The sequence below is a fragment of the Eufriesea mexicana genome, unplaced genomic scaffold (assembly GCF_001483705.2).
Source record: "Eufriesea mexicana isolate 0111107269 unplaced genomic scaffold, ASM148370v2 scaffold3528, whole genome shotgun sequence".
NCBI classification, from domain to species: domain Eukaryota; kingdom Metazoa; phylum Arthropoda; class Insecta; order Hymenoptera; family Apidae; genus Eufriesea; species Eufriesea mexicana.
The window spans coordinates 159,051-183,806 of NW_016911540.1; the positions used below are offsets into that span (position 1 = coordinate 159,051).

The following is a 24,756-nucleotide window of genomic DNA, read 5'->3' on the forward strand; positions in this document are numbered from 1 at the left end:
TATTTTATTTCATTTTATCAAATTACAATAATTATAAATACCTTTATCATCCATATCAGAATTATTGCCTTCTTCTTCAATACGTTGACGTGCATTCGTGAAAACTGATTGTAGAACAATAGAATCTTCATGTATTAAAGAAGCTTCTTCGTTATAAATTTGTGCGTTTTTACAGAGCTGCATGAAATCTTTCTCAAGATCGTCAAAATCAGCATACTACGACAGTATGTATAAAATAAACTTCGTAATTAAAAAAATAAACAGTTAAAATAATCATGAAATAAAGAATATACATAAAAATAATTTATATTTACCTTTCCTTCTTCAATTTTTTGAAGTAATTTGTTGATAGTTAATGGTTTTTTAATAATTTCATAATAATCTGGTAATTCTCTTCTGGATGGTAATTTCATGAACGGTTCACTAAGAAGTCTGCCGTCTGTGCTATCAGTATAGTTAACGACTACCATAAGCAACTTTTTCATAGCTCGTTTCATTTTTGGATCAATTGCAGATCCTGTACCTCTTCGTTTCTTTGGCATAGGCTCGTCATCTTCCTCACCTTTTTTCTTTCGCTTTCGAGTTTTCTTCTTCTTTTTATCATCTTCCTCTTCCTCTTCATATTCAGCACCATCATCATCGATTGCTTTGAGCCATTCCTTTTCAGTCAAACTATCACTATAATCAACTTCTTTTCGTTGTCTCGAGCCCCGTCCAAGAAATCTATCTTCATCTTCTTCGTACGTCCATCGTTCAACTTCATCATCATCTTTCACTAACCAATCGGGCAATTCAGCTTCTTCTAATAATCGCGACTTTCTATTTGGACCCAGTTTAGCTTCCTCCCTTCTTCGCTCTAAATCCAATTTTTGGAATATTTCAAATTCACCCTCTGTTCGTGCAATCATTTGATTAACTGTTTCATCATCTGGTACTTCATTTTCTTCTTCATCTTCAGCATCATCTTGGTGTAAAATGCTTTGTAGAAATTGTTGTCGCTCAGAGCCAGTTGATTTCTGATCGAACATTCCTTCTTGTATAACTTTTTCATCCATATTTAACTTATATCGAGCTGCAGCTAATATTCTTTCTTCAACCGAATTAACTGTCATCAATCTTAGTACGCGTACTTCATTTTTTTGCCCAATTCTATGTGCTCTATCTTGTGCTTGTAAGTCCTGATGTGGATTCCAATCAGAATCAAAAATAATGACAGTATCCGCAGCTTGCAAATTTAATCCAAGACCACCAGCTCGCGTTGACAACAAAAATAAGAAATATTCGGAACCAGGATCATTGAATTTCTTTAGTAAGTCTCCTCTATCTTCAGCTTTTGTAGTACCATCCAAACGCAAATACATAAATCCTCTCCAGCTTAAATAATCTTCCATAATCGTCATTAATTGTGTCATCTGACAGAATAATAATACTCTGTGATTTGTTGCTTTCAATTTTGGAAGAATACGATCTAACAGTTCAAATTTTCCGGATGCACGGTATAAATCAGGACCCGTAATGACACCGGATCCTTGTGTACCTACGTGCTCACAATATTTTTCTTCAATAGCTTGAAACATGAATGGGTGATTACATAATTTTCTCAACTGCACAATGGTGTTCATCAAAGCTTTGGCACCTCCTTTACCCTGTTTTCCTTTTTCTGAACCATCAGTTAATAATACACCTTTGCTTTGCATGTGCTTATAAAGAACTTTTTGCAATCCAGACATATCACATTTGATAATGTATTCTACTTTGTCAGGTAACTGTGACTCAACTTCCTTCTTCAAACGTCTTAGTAAGAAAGGACGCAACACTTTATGTAATCGACGAATAATAAGAATAGTTTCTTCTTCGTTTAGTTCGACTTTTTCGCCAGTAGTTGCGAATGGAGCATTGAACCATTGTTCAAAAGTACTACAAGATTTGAAGATTGAAGGAAGCAGGAAATTTAATAATGCCCATAATTCAGGCAATTTATTTTGCAATGGCGTTCCTGTCAGTAAGAGTCGATGAGGAGCCAAATAATGTGTATTTAACACTTGAGTTAGCTTACAATGATGGTTTTTCATTCTATGACCTTCGTCAATAATCATGTACTTCCACTGTAATTTTGCTAAAACACCCTTGTCTTTAATAACATATTCATAAGTAGTAAGCAAAACATTGAACTTAGTAGCTCTCATTTGAGACTGAATAGCTCTTCTACCAGCTGGTGAACCTTTATATGATACTACAACAACACTGGGAGCCCATTTTTCAAATTCTAATACCCAATTTGATAAAGTTCTAAAAGAAAATGTTTAATATTAGAATTAAATATTAAGAATAAAATTTTCCATCATTTTTCTGTACTTCCTTTATTTTTTTTCTTGCTTTTGAAATATTTGTTTAAAGTTATACATACGATAATGGTACAATTATGAGAAATGGTCCATTAACTTTTTTCTTCTCCATAAGATAAGTTACCAAAGCTATCGTTTGAATTGTTTTACCAAGACCCATTTCATCTGCTAGTATACCATTAAGATTGTTGTTAAATAATGAAACTAGCCACTCTAAACCCTAAAAGTAATAAAAATTGTATAATGTATGAGCTATACAAGTAGTTTAAAATGCAAAATATATTAAAATCAAACCTTTATTTGATATTCTTTTAATTTTCCATTGACCATGATAGATGCTTGTTCTGTTACTACCTCATGTACAGTGTGTGCAATGCTATAATATGTTTGTTCTTCTGTTTTGTATTCATCATCCTCTACCTTGGCTTTATGTATCGTTTTCTTAACTTTATCTTCTTCCGAATCACCAGCAGATTTTTCTTTATGTTCACCTTTTTCTTCACCATCGTTTTCTTCGTCATCATCATCATCATCATCTTCACTTTCTGATTCAATTGGCTCCCATCCTGGATGAGATTCTAAGAAGGCTGAAAGTTGACTCATTAACGGTGCTTCTTCACCAGTTAATGTGCGACCAGTAGCTGTTTCAATAACGCCAACACGAGTATCCTCATTAGCGTTACCATCTTCCCCTCCTTCACCATCTTGTAGTTTCTTTTTTTTCTATTTGAGTAATCATATAAAATTGATGAAACTAATTAATTACAGTTAAAAATGATCAATAATGAACGTTCATACCTTTTTACGCTTCTGTTCTTCCACTTGCTTCCTTTTTTGTTCTATCTTATGTTGCTTCACCATTTCAGTAAGATTACTGATATATTCGTCTGTCTGTGACAACAGGAAGGCTAATCGTTTATCTTTCTTTTGATCAATCAGTTTTCTATATCCTTCTTCGTCTTCTGCCATAAGACGTCGCATACGTTCTTTTTCGATTCGCTCTTGTTCTTTCTTTTGTTCTCTTTCAGCATTTGCATGATAATTGAGAACAGCTTTGTTGAGTCTTGCCAATTTGGCCACATTATTTCGATGGAATTCTTTGAAATCTTTACCATGTTGAAGTACAGAACTAAGAAATTCCTTTAAAAATAATAATTAAAATTATATATTATTCTTCCATTTAACAACAACTAAAAAATAACAAATTTAATTACTTGATGTTTCTGTCTGCGTTTACGCTCGGCTTCTAATTTTTGTTGCTTTTCAAGCTTCTCAGTAGCTCTAGCTTCTCGAAGACTTTGTCTTTTTGTACGCTTATAGGCCTTTACATTCACTGCAGTTTCTAAAGTGGTATCCTTTCGAGTGCATGCTAAAATCTAAAAACAATAATAACTGTAACTAAAAGAAGTATTTATAGTAAAATCATATTAATGTTTTTCATAATTACCTCTGATCGTAATTGTCTTTGGAAATTCAATACCCTAAGCATCCGTAGCTCAATTTGTGCTTGGATACGAAGATCTTCTGGCATATTAGTTGGCAAATTACTCAATTGTTCCATCCGTAACGCTATACGTGCTGCCACTCTATCATTGTGCATTTATGATTGAACAGAATTAACAGAAAAATATTTATTACCTATTGTTATATAAATATCTATTATATATTATATTTATATATTTATTAAAATATATATACTTCTGATAATAATTTAACTAATGTCAAATACAATTTTTAACTTCTAATATTAGTAGAAATAATATAAACTTTTAAATAAATACAATAAATACCTGTTTTCACGTTCTTGTAAAATTAGTAGCGGATCTAAACCAGCTGGTTTTGCCACACTTGTCACTCTGTTAGTTTTAGCACCAGGTTGAGGAGGTTGTTGTTGTTGTTGTGGTGTCTGACATCCTGGCCTTGGGGGAACTGCAGGGCCAATTACGGTTGGTCCAGAAATTTGTGGACCTGTAGTAGTAGTAGGACCTTGAGATGGATCTATAGGGGTACGCTGTGCCATACCTGGAGGAGGAGGTGCTCCACCTATTTACATTAATCTTACATCAAACCCCCACTATGGATCATTCTACTCTACTTTTGTATTTTCATAATATAAAGAGATGAAAGTTCAGCAGAAAATAAAATGCAAAGTACATCTAATTACAAATAAAAATCATTCATATTAGCCACTAATAAATTAAATTATTAAATAATCATTACATAACAATTAAATTATTCAGTATAACTTTTGGAACATAAAATAATGTATATTAAAAGAAAAACGCAAAAAAAAATTGTAAACAAAAACAAATAGAAACAAAATTCATATGTACAAAACGTCTTGAAAAAAGATAAACTTTTTAATGCCTTGATAAATTATTTTAAGCTAAAATATCATGTACATTATGTGTTTATCTTCATTTATTAAAAATATATAACAAAAATAGTACATTAAGAGGATCTACTTTAGCAAGAAAACACACCATATCATTGTTCGAGTTCTTTTTTGAATCCGCACAAAATCTAAGATTTATAGTTAGAGAAAATTAAATATTTGAAAGTAAGTAATATACAAGTGATATACAATATGACGAATAGCAGAAAAACACAGTGTGGTTCAAATTAACGTAAAATTTCCGAAATTTAAATAAATAATCTTACTTAAATATAACCAATTATCTACTTTTTCTGCGCTGAAATCACGAGCTTATTAGAAAGTTCTATTAATGAGTTTATTAATACCTTTTAAATGAAACTCATTTTTCTATTCTTTTTCCTTATCATTCGTTCTCCTTTCCACTTTATAGTTGCATTAGTCATTTTAATATATTAAGATTATTATTGCATAAAAGAATTTTTAAACATAGGACCGTTATTTGAAAACCTTATGAGATCTTTAACTTAACCTAAATAATTTAAATGATTATTTAATATTCTTTGAATGTTGTTATATGTTATGTACTTATATAGTTAGTTAACCCTTTGTATTCTGAATTATTTTTCTTACTTATTTTCTGTTTTCTTGTTCTATAAATAAAAAATTATAAGTATAACTCGACATAAAAGTTCCTGTGATAAAAACTGAATAAAATACAGGAAAATACATGAAAATAACAGAATCTTTCTCTGCGCATAAGAAATGGATATTCCATTTATATTCACTTAACCATTTGGATAGCAGGGGTTGTTGAAAGAGCATTGTCGAAAAATCCCGAACAGTGCGACGGCGCTTGTCTTAGTTTTTGGTCAATACAAATTATTGAGATAATAACAACGAAATACAAAATGTATTATCTACATGAAAAAAGCAACAATGCGATGTACATATGTCATAAAGTTAAATGCGCGATTTCTATTCCGAGTGCACCGTCAGTTGTCCATATTGTTTAAATGTAAAGGAATTTTCGACATGAAATCTAAATAGCGCTGTTTGGGATCCAAAACGGTTAATGTATGACATTTTTGGCTTAAAATAATTTATTAGATTCATTATAAGTCTATCCAACCTCTAGTCGGTTTTTTTTCGGACGCTTTAAAACGTGAGCTTGTCTGTAAAGCAATACAAAAGATAAAGTAGTCACCTACAACACCAACTAATACCACCATATAATTTACCTTGTACTGCAAGTGCAAGTTGTTGGGATAATGGTTGATTTCTGGCTAACAATCGATATGCCATTATCTGTACACTGCAAATGGTGATGTATGAAATATTAATCTCATTACACAATTGATTTAAATAAAGAGATAATAAATTAACCATATATTTCATATGACATACCGCAATTGCTGTAACTGTTGTGAACTAAATGTTTGTTTCTCTCCCATACTACCTTGACGAGCCCGTAAAGCAAGTAGTTGAGAATAACGTGGATCTTCTTGAAGTCCTTTCTCTTCCATAGAATCGATAGCTTTCTGTAAAGCATTCAAGTTTTCTTGCCCAGCACCAGGCGGGCCTCCAGGTCCAGTGGGACCAATTTGACCAGGTCCAGTCTGACTCATTTGATTCACAGGTGCGCCAGGTCCAATTGGAGCTGAACCTCCAGGCACAATTTGTTGATTTTGTGAACCAGGTCCCATCTGACCAGAAGATGACTGCCCAGTTGGTCCGCTTGGTCCCATTTGATTGCTTGCACTACCATGACCCAGCTGATTGTTTGGACCACCTGGCCCCATTTGACTACCGGGACCACCAGGTCCCATTTGACTTGTCGGGCCAACTGGCGGTATTTGTCCACCTGGACCGCCTGGAACCATTTGTCCTCCAGGACCGTTAGGTCCCATTTGTCCACCTGGACCCATCTGTCCACCTGGACCGCTTGCCGGTCCCATTTGACTATTCGGACCATTTCCTGGTCCTATTTGTCCACCAGGAACATTTCCCGGCCCCATTTGACCACTAAGTCCACTCCCCGGACCCATTTGTCCGCTTGGTCCGTTCCCTGGACCCATTTGTCCACTAGGTCCGCTTCCTGGTGTCATCGGATTTCCAGGAGGGTTTCCAGGTCCTATTTGATTTCCACTACCACTTCCCGGCCCTATTTGTCCCCCTGGGCTACTTCCTGGACCCATTTGTCCTCCGGGGCCACTACTCGATCCCATTTGTCCGCCAGGACCACTTCCGGGACCCATAGGTCCTCCAGGACCATTACCTGGTGGCATTTGCCCTCCAGGTCCACTTCCTGGTCCCATTTGTCCAAGACCATTTGGTCCTAATTGTCCTCCAGGTCCGCTTCCAGGACCCATTTGACCACCAGGTCCTCCTGGACCCAATTGACTTCCAGGTCCTCCCATTCCCATTTGCGACGGAGTAGTTCCCATACTCATTTGTCCAGGACCATTAGGACCCATTGGTGAAGGTCCATTATGACCCATTTGCCCAGGTCCATTTGGACCAATTTGTCCCCCTGGACCAACAGATCCCATAGGGTTAGGTCCCATAGGGGATTGACTACTAGGTACCATTTGATTTGGACCACCAGGACCCATTTGATTTGGTCCTCCTGGCCCCAAGTTATGTGCATTTGGGCCACCTGGAGGCATTTGACCTGGTCCACCAGGCCCTAAATGGTTTCCTGGTCCACTAGTATTCATATGCCCAGATCCTGGTGGACCTCCTGCATTCATATGACTTGGAATGGGTGGCCCGCTATTTAAATGACTTCCAGGTGGACCACTGGCATTCATATGGGTTGAACCTGGTGGTCCTGTAGCACTCATATGCCCTGATCCTGGAGGACCACTTGTACTGACATGTCCAGATCCTGGTGGACCATTAGTACTCATATGTCCTGGGCCAGGTGGACCACCAGCACTCATATGTCCAGGTCCTGGTGGCCCAGTTGCATTCATATGGCTTGGTCCTGGTGGTCCGCTCATATGTCCTGGTCCTCCAGGTACCATTTGCGAATTTGGTGGACCCCCAGAACCCATTTGTGATACGGGTCCACTTCCTGGACCCATTTGAGTAGGAGCCTGCCCCATATGAGGACCTCCAGGTGGCCCACCACCTCCTTGTCCCATGTGACTCGGTCCAATTGGTCCTGGACCACCTGGTCCCATTTGACCTGGTCCTCCTGGACCTATTTGACCAGGTCCACCACTGCTCATTTGTCCTGGTCCATTGGTATTCATTTGATTTGGACCAGATTGCATCATGTGAGATGTTCCTTGAGGCCCATTTGGTCCCATTTGCCCTGGTACCATGGGTCCTCCAGGACCCTGTTGTGAACTAGAATTCTGGCTAACTGGTCCACCAGGTCCACCTTGATTCTGTAACATTAAAAGAGGTTTACTTATTTTATTTATGGTAAAATTTATACTGTTTTAAAGAATATGATTTACTTAAAATAATCAAGTAATTACACAAGATTTTAATGTAAACACTATGTATTAACAAACGTTTTTGAATACATATTTTGCACAAATTTGACTATTAATATAAGATTTATCGTACGAACTTTGTTATAGGAATTATTATACTTCTTTTCGTGTAACTTTGTTTACTTTCACTTTATATAAACGATCTTTCTATTTCTAAATTTTATTGCTAAATTTTGTTAATTTTAATATTGATTCAAGAATAAATTTTTTTATAATTTGTAAACTGTCTATTTATTTATGAATACTTGTACGCACTGATGAAATGCTTTAAATATACATATATATAGATCAGAATAAATATGACATATGCGGAAACTGCCCCAAAAAAATTTTCTAGTTTAAGTTTATAACTGTAATTTTTTAAAATCTTATAATGGAATTCAGGCATTATAAATGGAATAACACAGAAATTGTTAGGATGTAAGGCAATGCATATGTTTCGATATATATGCGAACAGAGGATGTGTGTTGATATATGTGCAAGGCAAAGGATGCGTGCCGGCATGCTTTGAGTCAAAGAACGTGTGCCAGTGCGCGCGCGCGTGTGTGCATGTGTGTGTGAGCGCGACAATGTTTCCAGGGGTACGCCGGGAACTGCGTGTAAACATAAATATAATAAAGTAAACTAAAACAATGTTATTGCATTATTTGTCAGTAAACCCGTCAACAGAAATATTGCTTTTCCATATTGATATTCAAAAAATAGTTTATTTTTCATTTAAAGTTGTATTTAATTTAATTAACTTTTAATTATAATGTTCAAATTGTAAAAGGTTACATTATAGTACACATAGTAATTGTAGTTTCTTATATTTTGAATTTTCCATTATCTATGGCAACTTTTTGCATAATTTCATTATATTTATCTCTTAAATGTTCGATATTATTTATGGAACCCTCAAACGAATTTACTAATAACGAGAAAATATGAAAATATTGAATATGTTATTAAACACATATTTGTTATTAATCGGGTCGATACAATTATTAAATCCTACTGGAAATGAACCTATAGAATATATGTGAAAATGTTGAAATTACGGAAATGATATACACTCACATAGTAGCTTACAAGTACCGATGTATACAAATTTTTTAACAATATTTTATAAAGTAACAAAATGCAAAACAATTCTCTACATGCATGGAGTTTTACAATATTTACACATAAAATGCTTAATAATCCTTTTTCAATTTTTTGTACAACTTGCGTAGAATATTTTTATTAACGATTTAACACACTTGTCGCGTCAATGATCTTTGGTTGTCAAAATTTCCATGACACAACTATCGTGTCAGCAGCAATCAAGGTATTAAGAAGCTAAGTGAAGTTAAACAAAGTTGTTGGAATAAATTTAAGTATTTCGCCATCGTGCTCTATGTTCAACTATGAATTAATTTGAAGTGATAAAATTTATTGAAAAAAATTCATTAATTAATATGGAAAAAAACTTGTTGCAATTTAAGATATAATTGTAATATCTAAGTAACTGTTATAAATACCAACATGGTCATACCATACCATACCGTTATTATTATTATTATTATTATTATTATTATTATTATTATTATTATATATACACCTTTTTCTGAATTATATATATCTTTTTTTTTCTATATGATGTTACATTTGTTATGTTTTCCTGTTTTCTTTTTAATTTTGATTTATCTCTTTCTACTAAAGCATATTCTCGTTGATATGAATAAATTTAATTTAAAACAATTTTTGGCATTATATATTATTTTTTTATTTTCACTATATATATTATATTTATTCCGTTATTTCATTATATATTCTTATATTTCACGTAAGTTATTTGCCCATTTTGTTTCAGTTAAGAGCATGAACATTCATAATATTGTACAATAATTACTATCATAGAATCTATAATATTTAAATTCAACCGAATTGGGGATATTTCCGATATTTTTAAAAAAGTCCATTTATTTATTTATACTTTAGATGTTTATAGATATCTGGAATGGTTCCAAGCATCGTCTGAGAACAATACGACAAGTGATCACAGTGAGAATTGTGATTCTAAGTATCAAAATCTTTCGTGACGCATGATTGTATATATTACGACGTGATAGTCAGTACACTTTTGATTGATAGGGTGTTAACGATTATTCCAGTCACACAGATAACAATGAGGAGTTTCGTGTGTGTACACGTGGTCCAGACGTAGAACAAGTTGCACACATGGATACGGTGTGGAAACACTTGAAACATTAGTTTACCGATTCATCACGTCTATTCTTACCTTTATCGATTTCACATGCATAAATAACGTCACATTTTAAAGATACGTTACTAACCTGTGTACCAACTTAATCGAATAGTTTTGTCGTTTTGTTTTCTTTTTCCTGATGAAAGAAGTCAATTGTCTTAATCGAGATTTCTATCGATTGCTCTTTAACCCTCTGTAACGTCACGTGACTTAAAAGTTACATAATCTGTACTCTTCAATTCTTATTTTATTTATTTATCACTCCACTGTTATACTGCATTACTGAACCATTGCGAGCACTGATATTTATATATTTATATTTATAGCGATTGTTAGTCCTTCAATTTTAATTATAATAGAGAAATTATGTTGCATTAGAATTGTGACCATTGATGGAAAAGAGCAATAAATATTTTGAAATTTGACGTATACCTTTATCGTAAGATTTCAAATCTAATACTAATAATAATAAATCATAATCATAATAATCTTCGAATCGTGATTTTTGTTTTAGAATACTAGAAGAACACCTTATTGTATCCTTAAAAAAAGGAATTAGTATTAATTGCATTACTTGTATGTTAAATAATAGATATTTTAACGAAAAGATTGAAGTAGTACTTTCGTGTGTGTGTCTCTATTCTATTAAATGCCTCAATTGCTTTTCCCAGAAATAAAGAAGATTCTGATTATAGAGGATTAATATAGTGTCCATTGTTACTTAAGACTATCTAAGAATTTATTTATTATGTAGAATTCTTTACTTTTGTTACTTTATTAAAATATTTTTCCACAGTCTCTGTAGATAGACACTTAATATAGAATTTTCAATAATATTTATTAAGATTTAAATGAATTACCAATCCATTTAAAAATACATTTTTTCGCAGAATGTGTTACCGACTTTCTATAGTTCATATTTTATAATATAATTGATATTTATTTATACTTTTTTGTATGTCCCAATTATTTATATCATTTTGCAATGGACGGTTTTCTCATTATGGGAATGCAGCAGTTCGAAGTTTTTCTAAAATATAAAGTGGATGTTATTTTCTATAATGATGTAATTTACTGGAATATAAAAAGAAATTATGTATAAATTACTGAAATATTTTATATATCATTTGATTACTTGAAACTTAATATTGATTATTAATCTTATTAATTTCACGAAATGAGAGTCATCTTTCGTGTGCAAAAACATATTTTTTATATTCAATTACATTTTATAGATGATTAAAGTATGTATACATTTCAATTACGATTTGTGAAAATCTCGAAACGAAGTTGTAAATATACGAATAAAATCAATTAGAATTTTCGAAATCTTTTGTGCAGTCAACTAGTTTATAACATGGTTAATTCGTTCCATGTTGCAGGAAGCCATGTTGAGTAAAACCTTAAACTAATAAAAATTAGCGGAATACGTTCCGCGTTATAAGAAGGTTAATTGTATTTTGTAACAAAATTATGTACGATATAATAATCCTAAGGTAAATTATAAACTAAGATAACAGAGTAATACAATATTATAGAATTTTCAATAAATCGAAGAATATTTTAATTTATCCTAAAAAATTCTATCTTTAGTAGCTACCGTGGTTCATCCGAGACCCACAAAATAACGTGTTCAAATTCAATTCTCAAAATCTGCTCTCAAAAACATATAGAATATAAAAAAGTATAAAAATTCATTAGTGTTATTAATGTTGTTCGATATATTTAATATAATTAATATTTTTGAACTCTGTTTAACGACGTTATTCGATGTAGATCTTTCACTTCTGTTCTTCTGATTTATTTTTTTTTAAAAAAAAGGAAAAACAAAAATAAAAGATAAATGTTAATCGATATAGTGTTTCAATTTAATATTGTTATTTTAGAGATAAAATTTTGTTATAAAACAAATTTGAAAGTATTCAACAATGATGAATAATTTCTTCAAGACTGATTACAGTTACATGAAATCAGGTAGTGACAATCACATGTAACATACATGGATTGGAGTACAACGCTCATATTAGACAATACGGTCGTAACATCATAGTGGGGGGTTGATAGTCGTTGAATAAAACCGGAGCTTTCGCGAATGACATAATTATTTCGACCTAAACAACTTGTCAGCACTGTGACAACACTCAGTGATTCCTCCTTGAGACAATATGATCGATCAACAAGAACTGAAGTACTGTTACGATTTCGTTTTGAAGCTAACCATCGAATCTGGGAAGGTATTATTACTTTAGAAGTTAATTCATCATCCGTAACAAATTTTTTTATTTTAAAAATAATTTTAGAGATCAGAATTATTGATACATCCCATTAAGATGATCATTGTTGATCATTGGTTAATTTATATCATTCCTGACACAATTTCTGACACGAAAATCAAATTTTTTGAGAAATTTAGAAATAACGGAAATGTTTCAAGTTTTGTGATAATATGTCAAATTTAAAATATGTTTAATAATAAATTCATTGGAAAGTTCTACCTATTTTTTCTCTTCCTATCTTGCAGAAATTGAAATTTTTATACATTAGTCTTCAAAGTAATATCGTTGTTAAAAATATTGCTATTGTTATTAAAAATAATTAGTTAATAATAATTAACTCATAAGATTAATCAACAATATTTTAGTTATATTTTAAAAGAAATGTTAAAATTTGCTTTGATACAAAGAAGAATAAAATAGTTTTATTTATTTATTTAATAATAACATTTACGAGAATTATGTTCCTTAAACGATATATGGTATAATACCAAAATATGTACGTAATACCAATTATACAAATACAACTTTTAAACAAAAAGTGGTACTGCGGTAGTTTACTTTGACGTATAATTTATATATAGTACTATTATAATAATTGGTCAGAGATAAAATCAAACGGTTTATAAAATCACTTAGAATGTTATTTCGTTACGTTGAAGTACAGACTAATTACACGTGATTTTAAGATACGTATTTTATTCCCATAAAGATAAAAAGGTTCGTAAATCATCGATCATCTTTTATTTACACTTCCGTATTTATTTTATATTTTGTTGTGTATTTTATTGAAAAATAGATTTAAAAGGAAGTAATTAAAAAAAAACGTATGAGCAAATAAAGAATTGTTACCTATAAAGTAAATACAAAGAGTCACCTAAAATTGACTGTAAATTAATCGTGATTTTTTTTTATATAATATGTGCAATTATTCTTAGCATCTACACATGTTATAATGGTATATGTATTTAAATATATATGAAATACTATCGTAACAATTACAAGAATTTCCGACGTAGTCTGATGCATTTCCCATGTAAAGTACCTATTGCATAATTACGACTATTATATAATCGAGTGTATGTTTGAAAATCTTATCACGTATGAAATATAATTGTTTTCCACCTAATTTGTCAGAACAAGAAATTTACAAACGAAATTTCACTCAAAATCCATCAAATTATGGATATCGTATGTTTATGATCAAATCTTGGTTAATTTAATTAACTCTGGGAATCCGAATATGAAACCAAAGTGCATTTTACAAGACAAGGTTATCGAGGAAAAGACAAGCTTGTTAATTAAATAAACAAATATTCTAAAATCGAAATTCTTAAGAAATAACAAAATTTTCTATCCTTTAGGTAATCCGGGATGCGATTCAAGGATGCAAAAACATTGAGACTAAAGCTGGAGACTGGGATCTCGTGACTGAATTTGACAAGAAGGTGGAAGAAATTTTGATACATAATTTAGCAAAGGAGTTTCCAACGCACAAGTACGTTTCTCATAAGTTTGTCTGCAATATGAAGTACAAGATTCGATGCGAAATCTAACACAGTTGGCGAAATTCTTGAACTTTTGATTCAAAACTGCATGATTTTTCTTACGATACACACATAATCAGTTTTTCACTATTTGTTTCACTTATTTCGTTTTTATCTGTGATTCATACGTACACTTGCATGCTTCATCTACAATATCTGATTGGGAAAGAAATTTATGTCTTCTTATGATATATTAAATAAGATATTGTAAAGATGATATAAAAATCTGTCCAAGTATAAGAGATATTCATTTAAGGAAAATCTAAAATGACAAAATCCATAATCCGCAAAAAATGTGGTAAAGAAGAATGAAATATCCATTATCATTTTCCTAACGTACAAGATTATATACGGCTATTGATTATTTTTTATATTCTATTCTTCTTTTATCTTTCATTTTTCTGCTGTTACATTAAAATGACAAGAATCAATTTCTCTTATTGTTATCTCAAAATTATTTTGTTCATTCATTGCCTGTACGAAATCGAGTAAGGGTATAGTAAGTATAGTACTAGGTATAGTAATAAAAGTAAAGGTATAAGTAAAATGTTAGTAGGTCTAATTCTAAAATTGATGTTACATATTTTTATTTTTAATAGATTTATCGGTGAAGAAACGGTTTCGTCTGCAAATCATTTACCAGAGCTAACAGACAACCCTACGTGGATCATCGATCCGATCGATGGAACTACGAACTTTGTACACTCGTTCCCTTTTACTTGTATATCAATTGCACTGGCAGTGGAAAAGGAACTAGAAATTGGCATTGTCTACAATCCTGTGTTGGAGCAATTATTCACAGCTAGGAAAGGACGAGGAGCCTACTTAAATGGGAAACCTATCAAAAGCTCTAGTATAGAAGGTGAGTTATTTCGGTATTTTGTTATTTTGATATATTCTGTTTGTATTGTACAACTAAAGATACAGAAGAGAATTATGTAATGTTACGCATTACGACACGTGAGTTAAGTCATCGAGTAACATGTATTTTATAAAATAAAAATGGAAAGGAAAGTAAGTACATGCGTGAAAGTATTATGTAAGCTTAGCTTTTTATATACAATGTTTTCAATAGTTATTTTTTTTAGATATGTGAAAATTTAAAGATATTTAGACACGATTACTTTTGTTCATTTTTTCGTGCAATGTTTTGATTGTTTTAATTGGGTATGTAACAAATATTAATTATATATAAATAATGTAAACAAATTTAGCATTTCATTTATGTTATCGTCAATATCATCAAATTATCAATTCCTTATTATAATTAATCCTTAAAACTTATTAAATAATTAAATTGAATCAGAACTTTAAGTAAATAATATCCTTATCCAATTTCTGTTTACAAATTTTATTAATGACATTAGTATTCTAAGATATAGTTAATATATGTTTATCGGAAATATTCTTCTTTTCTAAGCTTTGTTTGTACACTGTCAAGTATTTGTAAATCATCTATATAATAATTTTCATACATATTTTATAATTTATACTTAGAAAAATGTTTACGAATCTCATCGATACCCCAACTATAGAAATATATAGGTAAATACAAAAGTATACTATAATAATAATACTATAGGTAAATACAAAGTATACGTCGGATTTTAAATAACTGTATTTCACAAAGTATCATAAGTAGAATATCAAATAATACGAGATAGGAAAGAGAAACTATTCGAGTTTTAGCTGAATCACGATAAAATCAATGTTTGTCGTATCTTTTGGTTATAAAGGAGAGCAACTTATACTTTTGGAATAATAGGATTTCAAAACCCACTGAATCTTTCATAATTACCCTGTACGAAAATCTATCTTTGGTATATATTGCAACGAATTATCAATAAAGGGAGTATCTTCGACTTTTCACAAATGAACGATTGATACAGTAAAATAAATTGTTTTACAGAGTTGGAGCATTCTCTGCTTTGTTGCGAGGCCTCGTATGCAACGATCGAGAATATCAGGGATATTACACTTGGTAGAGTAGAGGCCTTCGTTTCAGTGGCACATGGAATACGAACAATGGGATCAGCTGCACTAACTCTTTGTTATGTGGCAATGAGTGCAGCAGAAGGGTATCACACCGATAATTTGATGCCATGGGATGTGGCTGCTGGTGTACTTATCGTTAGGGAAGCTGGTGGTGTAGTGGTAGATACAAATGGTAGGTCATGTCATATGTAATTTGAATTTCATGTTTTCTTTTCATTCTTAAAATTTCAAATTGACCATTTCTTTTATTATGGGGATATGTAAACAAAATATAAAGATAAAATATGTAGACAAAATGTAATATAATAATAAATTGTATTAATATGGACATATTAATGTAATATTATACAATTATAATATACTTTTAGACTTTTGGAATTTTATAATTATAAATATTACATATAATATATTATATGTATAATACTAATACAATATTATATAGTATTAAAGAATTAAAGAAAATGTATAGTTTCCGATATGTTCTCGTTTGATATGTTCAGTTTTCAATTGATTACTTCAGTTACATATCTTATCTGTAGATAAAATATTATATTTCAATATATATAAATGTTGGAAATATTGTACAATTAAAGAAAGTAGTATATTATGTTGAATTTTACACGATACAATATTAAAAATTGTTTAAAAACATCAATAAAAATTATTAACGTTTTAAGTAAAAGAAACGTTCTGTTCTAGGAGGCGAATTCAATATTATGGCACCAAAAGTAATAGCAGCAGGTAATCACAAATTAGTGAATGAACTGGTAAAACTAATAAAGAAAGCCGATGCAAAGACGCTGCAGAAGAGACTGATACACGAAGCGACGATTTAAACGTCTACTAACAAAACTTCCGATGAATACACTGCTCATCGCGTAAATTTAGTCTCGAGTAATTTAACTCTTATTGAGTCTCTCTTTGAATTAACTCTCTTTGAATCGGTTCTCTTAAAATTTCAATGCCGACTAAGTTGATTAGACGAAATTCAGAAATTACCATAAATTAAAAAATTCTCGACGATGTCAAATATTACACGTACCTGACTTAAAATTGTACTTTCAAACAATTTAGCAATCCATCACCACTCATGTTAAATAAGATCATAACGTGGCATTTATAACACGAATTATATCAAGTGTGAAAAGTTTTGGATGTAAAATTGCATGTAAAACGTATTTCACACGAGCCGTCAGATTAGAATACTAAACACTTAACAGTCTATGTGTTATTAATGTTAATTATAATAATTGCAGACTTTCAAACTTAGCAGAAGGCTATTTATAAGTTCTAAAACAAGTTCTTAAGTCATAGTAGAAAATAAGGAAATAATGTAGGAACGATAAAAAGTATTATAAAAGAAAATTATAAAAAAAGAAAACGAAAATTTCGTTTGGTTTAAGAAATAATTCTTAATTTTAGTATATTTAATAAGTTTCAAATAATGAAATTTTAACTAAAGAATGTTAATGAATAAAATAGAGTATTTTTGCAAAAAGGAAGAAAATATTGTACAATATTATATAATACCATAAAAATATTATTTTGATTGTTATACCAAAAGTGAAAAATCAAATGTTTTCCGTTTCAAATACGACAAAGTATTACCACGTAAATAATTCTAATAGCTTAATATCCATCGATAATTAGTAGAAAGATAGTAAGTTTATATTTAAATATATATTATATACAACTAGTTTATATACAATAATATTATCTTATATTAATATATTAAAATTGAAAATTATATTATAACATATATTATAAACATTATCTGTCATTAAATTTTATTTAAATATTATGCACTATCAAATCTCTCTTCTTTCAAATCGAAAATTCTAAACAGTTTACGCATTTTTTATTAGAAATTTATTAGAAAATAAATTTATTAGAAAATAAAAAATAAATCTAAATAAATAAATAAAAATAAGTCTCATAAATGTATAACTAAAAGAGCTTCCTCTAACCTACAAAAAAAATACTTTCTATCTCATTTGCAATGATTATCTTATTTATAATTATAAGACTTTAAAAGCTTATAATTTTAAGAATGCTGTAAATAATTGCTGTAAACTTACGAAGGATTTTCTAGTCCCTTGTCCAAATCTATATTCAACTCGTTATATAGTAAATGTTAAATATAAATATAATATAAAAATTATAGTAAATACAAAAAGTAAAGTATGACACGAAGGAGTATATTTAAAATGCATTAGACAGGTGTATATTTGCTTTCCTGTACTCTTAGTATTGTGCAAGTAATCGAACAATAATTCCGGATAATAGGTGTTCGGATAACGGATGTACGGTTAATCGAGATTCTACCGTATCTAACTTACTGGATCGTTCGTATACGAGTTATATACGAATTGTAACCGAATATGAAAAAAGTTGAAAAGGTTAATCGTTCCTATGAATGAACTCTGTCTCAAACGAAAGCGTGATCGATCGAACTGCAAACTTCAAACTCGTAACTTTCAACTTGAACAGAAACCTCGAAGGTTAGAAAAATACATTCGGATACAGAACACAATGCAATAACTGGGTTAAAGAACCCTCTTCAAATGTTTAGGCTCAACTACCTATGCCGTTTGCGCAATTCTGTATCTCTGATGTTAGAGATAAGAGGATCCCGCCACGCGGTCCGCGCGTTCAATCGATCAGTCGCTCTGTCGAAAGCCTCAGCATCGGTGATCATGTCAAGCGAGCTGGATATCAGAAATTACTTTGAGTTTGCCAAGGAACTAGCCTTGAAGGCAGGCGAGGTAAGTCTCACAATTGTTTCCTCCTTCTGGTGAAATTCTATCTGTCTTACGAAGCACCACATGGTCAACTGAGATCGCGTTTTCTTGTTTCTTTGAAAGAAATTAAAAGAAAATTGTTATTGTGTTGTTAAGAAATGACATGTACTTCGTTATCAATTTCGAATTCTTTTTCAGTTTTCGTATCTTTTGTCATATTCTTGAATGAATTTTGAAGTTGTTAAAATTGATTATTATAATTATTGTTAGATTTATTTATTAAAAGAATTGAGAAAGAATCGTTGTTAAATTAAATTTCTTGCGATTTAGTGAAATTTATTACCGTTAAAGAAGTGGTAGTCATTTTTACGAATCTTACAAATTTAATCAAGTTTATTATTCTGTGTATTACTTTGAGAATAGTTAAAAGGGAAAATAACACGGAATTAAGTTAACAGAGTTATGAAATCGATTATTTTTAATACGTCAGTATTAAGTCTTATAGAGAATAGTATCATTATAAGAATGATTTGCCTTTTACTTATCTTTGAGCCAGCAGTTATCTGATAATTTTTATCTCTCGCTTTCTCCTTAGATATTTAAATGTGGTTTCGAAGGACAAAAGATCGTAGAGTCCAAGGAACACATATGGGACCTCGTAACAGATTATGACAAAAAGATTGAAGATGCACTAATCCAAAATCTAAAAACGAAATTTCCAGATCACGAGTAAGTTATCGACGTTGGCCTATAAACACTAGAAGTACCGACCTGTGACGTGTATCTAAATATTATACATACAGACTATACGTGGATCATAGTAATTAAAGTGGAGCGATGAAAATAAATAGATACATGTGCTATGTTCCTGTAATAACAAAAGTCGGCATTAATTTTTCCAAAAGTTGTTATATATTCAACAATTACAGAAATACAAATTTTGAAAACAATCATTTTGATTGGTCTGATAGTTCTGATTAACACTAAACTTATCGTGATCTAAACTACAGTTTTTTCAATTGAAATTAAAAATTCTGTATTTAACGTTATCACTTTCATTTAATTTCATGGGTTATATACGTATAATAGAATTCTGATTATCTGGCATACTCTGATAATCAAATATAACGGATAATTATTAAGTAGTTTAACATACAAAATAATAAAGACGAAGAATATAATTCAAAATACGATTCAATTTATTAATAAAAATAAAATATGTAGATAAATATAGCTTGAGCTAGCAGCATAGTTTCGATTTAAATGAAATTAGTGTAAAATTGAAAACTAGTTATGGAATTATGGAATGCAATGCATTCTCTTAACTGTTTGAGTTCCAGGGGGTTTTGAAAAATCATTGCCGAAGAATCCCGAACAGCATAATCGCGCTTTCTCTAAATGAGTACGGGAAGACCCAAGCAGCGCGAGAGCGCTTCTTGCACTTTATGCAGTACCAAAAATGCAATAAAAAGATCACATATAATTTGTGTATAAACACCGATGTTACAAATTATAAGTGTTACTCTCCATTTAAATTGTTTCTTCATAACAAAAATATTTTTAATTTGTAATTTGTTATTTTATGAAATACATCTGTATTATTACATATGCGTACTGTAAGTTTATAAATATTTCAAGTTTTGTTTGATAAAAATGATTGAAAAGATAACAATGAAATACAAAATGTTTTATTTTGTAATGTATTACTGCATTATTATTACAGTATTGTATCTATCGTAAAATATATTATTTACATTAAAAGAAGAAGCTGTGTGATGTACTTAGGTCAGTTGTTCACAACGCTCGAAATGTGCTGGGTTTTCTCGACATAAAATCTGAACAGCGCGATCGCGCTGCTCGAGACTCAAACGGTTAAACCCGAATAAAGACTAACTGAGAAATAGAGCTACAGTTACAATAGGAATCAAACAATTGAAGGATCCATAGATCTATGATAAATCGTCTTTAATAAATTACTATGTGTCAAAAAATATTCTCTTAAAAAATTCCAGTGCGATTTACTCGATTCGCCATTTTGACTTAAGGGCTCTTTTTCAGAAAACATATTGGATTGACGAACTCGACTTTTGTTGTAGATAAACGTGGTCATGATTTCTTTATTCGTGTAAAATATAATTTGCAATAGTTTTCAAAGAATAGCTCAGGCAAATGTATCGGTTATCAGATATTCCGGATAATCTGAACTCTACTTTCATTTCATCTTATTATCTCTTTTCCTATTTTATCTTTTTATGATTCATACATAGTCTGTTTCATCAACATTCGACCGATAAGTTGATCCGTAGGTGTAGCGTTATATAGGTACGATCCTAATTATGATTTTAAACCTTTGATTGCGAAGACCTGTAGAGCACTTTAGAGATAAACGATGTCGTGTCCGAAGATATAGATTGATTACATAACCTACAACTAAGTTACTACATTAATTCTCGTTCGCAGCACATTCAATGGAATAATTTCTTTCAAAATAGAATAATTTATTCGAAATATACAATGTCTCACGATATTGCACGTCAAATGCACGTATTACTGGATGTATATAATCATTTATTGTAGTCAAGAGGTTAATTTTTTGCGGTCCAAGTTACATTCAACGTTCTGTTCCAACTGCTTCAGAAATAAGAACACAATATCCAAAATCCAGAATTTGACTCTGTTTTCCTATTCTTCTAACCAATAATCTATTTACATTGATATATTGATAATTTGTCAAATTAAGCTACAAGACGAAAACCTATACTTTATATATTAACCCCTTTACTGTCAGCCCTAAATTCATGCTATATGCACAAAATACCGCAGCTGTTTTTATATATATATATTTCAAGAACAAATTTATAGAAAAGCAAATATCGTTTTCCTAAAGCAAAATTTCCCTTAAAATAAACTTCTATATTACCTTGCTTCAATTTAGTACAACCTCGATAAACGGCAATGCTAGTCACGCGTCGACAAATTTCGAGTATGCAGTTAATTCGACTCTACTTACCAATTAGCTGTTATTTTTAAGCAATAAAACGAGCAGAAGAACGATCGCGCAGCCTTGCATTCAACGATTATTTAATCACTGTTACTATCCTATTTTGAAAACAAGAATTAAGCAATAAAAATGTAAATGTAGAAAAATGTTTAATTAGTAATCAAAGAGTTAGTAGTCAGTAATAAAGAGGTTAAAATCAAAGTAGATGGAATAGAATAGTATAAAATGTTGATACAGGACTGCAAAAGATTAAATGTATTACCGGATTATTGGATAAATCGAAATATGTTCAAACAGATTCATCGGTGAGGAAACCACGGCTACTGATAAAAAGAAACCAGAGTTGACGGACAAGCCAACGTGGATCATAGATCCCATAGATGGAACTTTGAACTATATACATTCACACCCATACACTTGCATTTCCATTGCTCTGGCAATTTGCAAGGAACTTGTGATAGGAATTATTTATAACCCGCTTACTTCAGAATTGTATACTGCGATGAAAGGACAAGGAGCTTTCTTGAACGACAAGCCTATTAAGACTTCCAACGCTACTGGTAATAACAATTTACTGGAACATGCTATTATCAGAACGCTCACTGGAAACCTAAATCTACATACCATGTAGAAGCAATTAAAAAATAAAAAATTGCTCGTTTATCTTCCAATGATGGTTCTCAACTGTTTTATAATTATAAACTTCGTTCATTTGTTATAAAATCGGAGTACATAATCTTGCGAGACAAATGCAACAAGTAATTAAATATTCGTTACACATATTATCTCTTTCAGAGTTGAAGAATTCCTTGATAGAGTTGGAAGTATTCTCGCTTCAAGTTACTAATACAAAAAATCGGGATATCCGATGGGGTAGATTGGAAGCTTTTATTGAAAATACGCAAGCGTGAGTGTATAAGTATAAATACATGCATATTTTTTGTGGTTTTTGTTAATTAAATGGTTTGAATAAAAGAAGAAATAATTATCTCGGATAAATGTTTGAAAGATTGATAAAAATCGAGAATTAAAAAAATTGACAAATTGGTAGAAATTAATGAGTTTTCGAAGCCATTAGAAGAATGAAAAATATTTTTACAACGTCATTTGGAATGTTTTAAGCAAGCAAAAGCTAATAATTATTCTTCCTGAAGGCGATACAAAAATTATGAACAGTATGAATAAATGGAAGAGTGAAATTTGAATACGATAAAAGTATTATAGGAATATAATAGAAGATTAATAACAGCATAATAATACAATGCTATATTTCTATATTTATGCATATTTCGAATAAATATCGATCGCTAAACTAATAATTCCAAAAAGTACTTAGAAAATATAAATCTCAATATGTCTCAGGCTTTTGGTAATATATAGGCATTTTTCTTCCTAATGAAATCCAAAATTCATGAATTTTTACCAGTATTTTTAGCGTTTATGAATATATCAAATAATGTAAATAATTAATTATTAAACAATTAACTTAATGTTTAGAATTAGGTATTCAGGATCGGCTGCATTGGCCTTAGCATTCGTAGCAAGAGGTGCATTGGACTGTCTGTACATGGACAGACTTCAGCCTTGGGATGTTGCAGCGGGTGTGTTAATTATTCGCGAAGCAGGCGGTTCAGTAGTTGACACCAAAGGTGTGTTAACAAAATGAACAAGAACAAATGAAAGATCTTCTTCAAATTCACGACCAATTAATATTTACATATTGTATTTATATTTTTTATTTCTGAAAATAACATAGACGATGCATTATTTTTTATTTAAAACACAATTCTGATGAATATTTTGTTTTAATTAAAATTCAGTACATCTAACTTAATTAGGGAAAAGAATTTTAATTAATTAAATTAAGATAATAATTGGAAATATTTGAAGAGTGATGCATTCGATGATATAATTCAAGTATTTGAAATAAATTTCTTACAGAAGAGGAATATGACGTTATGAAGCCCAGTACAATTGCCGCAGCAAATGAGAAATTAGCAAAGGATATAAAGCAATTTATTATTAATACCGATTTGAAAGTATTACGGAAGAGATTGACCAGGACTTGAAATGTAAGACAAATGCTCTGCTTGATTACCTTGTGTTTTGATCATTATATATCGAATACAAGTATCACTATATTTTTAACACTTTTGTTCAACTATCAATCCTTGTTTTCTTAAAAAGAAAATAGAAAAGAATAGAATAATATACAGTTCTTCTATTATATTATGTACTATTACTATTATATGTAATATAATAGTATTGTATTAAATATACATATATAATGTAATAGTATAAATAGTATAATATATTATTATATTAAATATGTACTATTATATTACAAGGTATGTAAATATTACAAATAAAATAAAAACGATTTATAAAAATTTTACTAGGAAAGAATAAAGAAATACGTAAAAAATTACTATTAAATATCGCAAATAAGATTTTCAATACATTATTTAAATAATAGCAAACGAAACAATTACAAAAAATTTAAGTAACCAAGAAATTTGTTCATAAAATGAAACAAATTAATTAAAAAAAACAAATAACTCATAAGAAGATATAGGCAATTAATATTTAGAATTTTGGTGACCTAAGAGTAAATATCATGTAGATGATTCTCAGAAAGCGTGGGAGCAAGGTTTAGGAACCACAAATAACCTAAACTGTCTAAACAATGCGGTCTACAAAAAAAGATTTATGAAAAATAAGTGTCAATTTGAATTTCTCA

At 30.7% G+C, this 24,756-nt stretch overlaps 3 protein-coding genes across 4 annotated transcripts in view; 2 read left to right on the forward strand and 1 right to left on the reverse strand.

Annotated features, from left to right (window-relative positions):
- The window catches only part of brm (ATP-dependent helicase brm), a 43,410-nt gene that overhangs the window by 185 nt on the left and 18,469 nt on the right, over positions 1 to 24,756 (reverse strand). The window contains exons 3-12 of one of the 2 annotated variants that reach the window (XM_017904976.1): positions 6,127 to 8,117; positions 5,961 to 6,034; positions 4,136 to 4,367; positions 3,793 to 3,931; positions 3,560 to 3,721; positions 3,144 to 3,485; positions 2,640 to 3,068; positions 2,408 to 2,565; positions 315 to 2,289; positions 42 to 216 (exon numbers count right to left, since the gene is read on the reverse strand). In XM_017904976.1, coding sequence (XP_017760465.1) covers positions 42 to 216; positions 315 to 2,289; positions 2,408 to 2,565; positions 2,640 to 3,068; positions 3,144 to 3,485; positions 3,560 to 3,721; positions 3,793 to 3,931; positions 4,136 to 4,367; positions 5,961 to 6,034; positions 6,127 to 8,117 — 5,677 coding nt within the window. Of the gene's footprint in view, positions 1 to 41; positions 217 to 314; positions 2,290 to 2,407; positions 2,566 to 2,639; positions 3,069 to 3,143; positions 3,486 to 3,559; positions 3,722 to 3,792; positions 3,932 to 4,135; positions 4,389 to 5,960; positions 6,035 to 6,126; positions 8,118 to 24,756 lie in introns of both variants that reach the window. The other variant, XM_017904975.1, reaches the window with a different exon arrangement.
- LOC108550991 (inositol monophosphatase 2) lies at positions 12,580 to 17,523 on the forward strand. Its single transcript, XM_017904978.1, has 5 exons — positions 12,580 to 12,693; positions 14,097 to 14,230; positions 14,879 to 15,141; positions 16,189 to 16,446; positions 16,974 to 17,523. The coding sequence occupies exons 1-5, from the start codon at positions 12,625 to 12,627 to the stop codon at positions 17,108 to 17,110; spliced, it is 861 nt and encodes a 286-aa protein (XP_017760467.1). The 5' UTR covers positions 12,580 to 12,624; the 3' UTR covers positions 17,111 to 17,523.
- On the forward strand, positions 18,887 to 24,085 carry LOC108550990 (inositol monophosphatase 2). The gene is made up of 6 exons (XM_017904977.1): positions 18,887 to 19,039; positions 19,611 to 19,744; positions 22,314 to 22,576; positions 22,812 to 22,923; positions 23,514 to 23,665; positions 23,958 to 24,085. The coding sequence occupies exons 1-6, from the start codon at positions 18,887 to 18,889 to the stop codon at positions 24,083 to 24,085; spliced, it is 942 nt and encodes a 313-aa protein (XP_017760466.1).

Bases quoted from the DNA above. Each gene is read 5' to 3' on its own strand.
- LOC108550991 (XM_017904978.1), top strand. From the start codon at position 12,625: ATGATCGATCAACAAGAACTGAAGTACTGTTACGATTTCGTTTTGAAG. The intron at 14,231-14,878 runs GTACGTTTCTCA...TATTTTTAATAG, and splicing joins AAGGAGTTTCCAACGCACAA to ATTTATCGGTGAAGAAACGG. The intron at 16,447-16,973 runs GTAGGTCATGTC...GTTCTGTTCTAG, and splicing joins TGTAGTGGTAGATACAAATG to GAGGCGAATTCAATATTATG.
- LOC108550990 (XM_017904977.1), top strand. From the start codon at position 18,887: ATGTTAGAGATAAGAGGATCCCGCCACGCGGTCCGCGCGTTCAATCGA. The intron at 19,040-19,610 runs GTAAGTCTCACA...CTTTCTCCTTAG, and splicing joins TAGCCTTGAAGGCAGGCGAG to ATATTTAAATGTGGTTTCGA. The intron at 22,577-22,811 runs GTAATAACAATT...TATCTCTTTCAG, and splicing joins TAAGACTTCCAACGCTACTG to AGTTGAAGAATTCCTTGATA.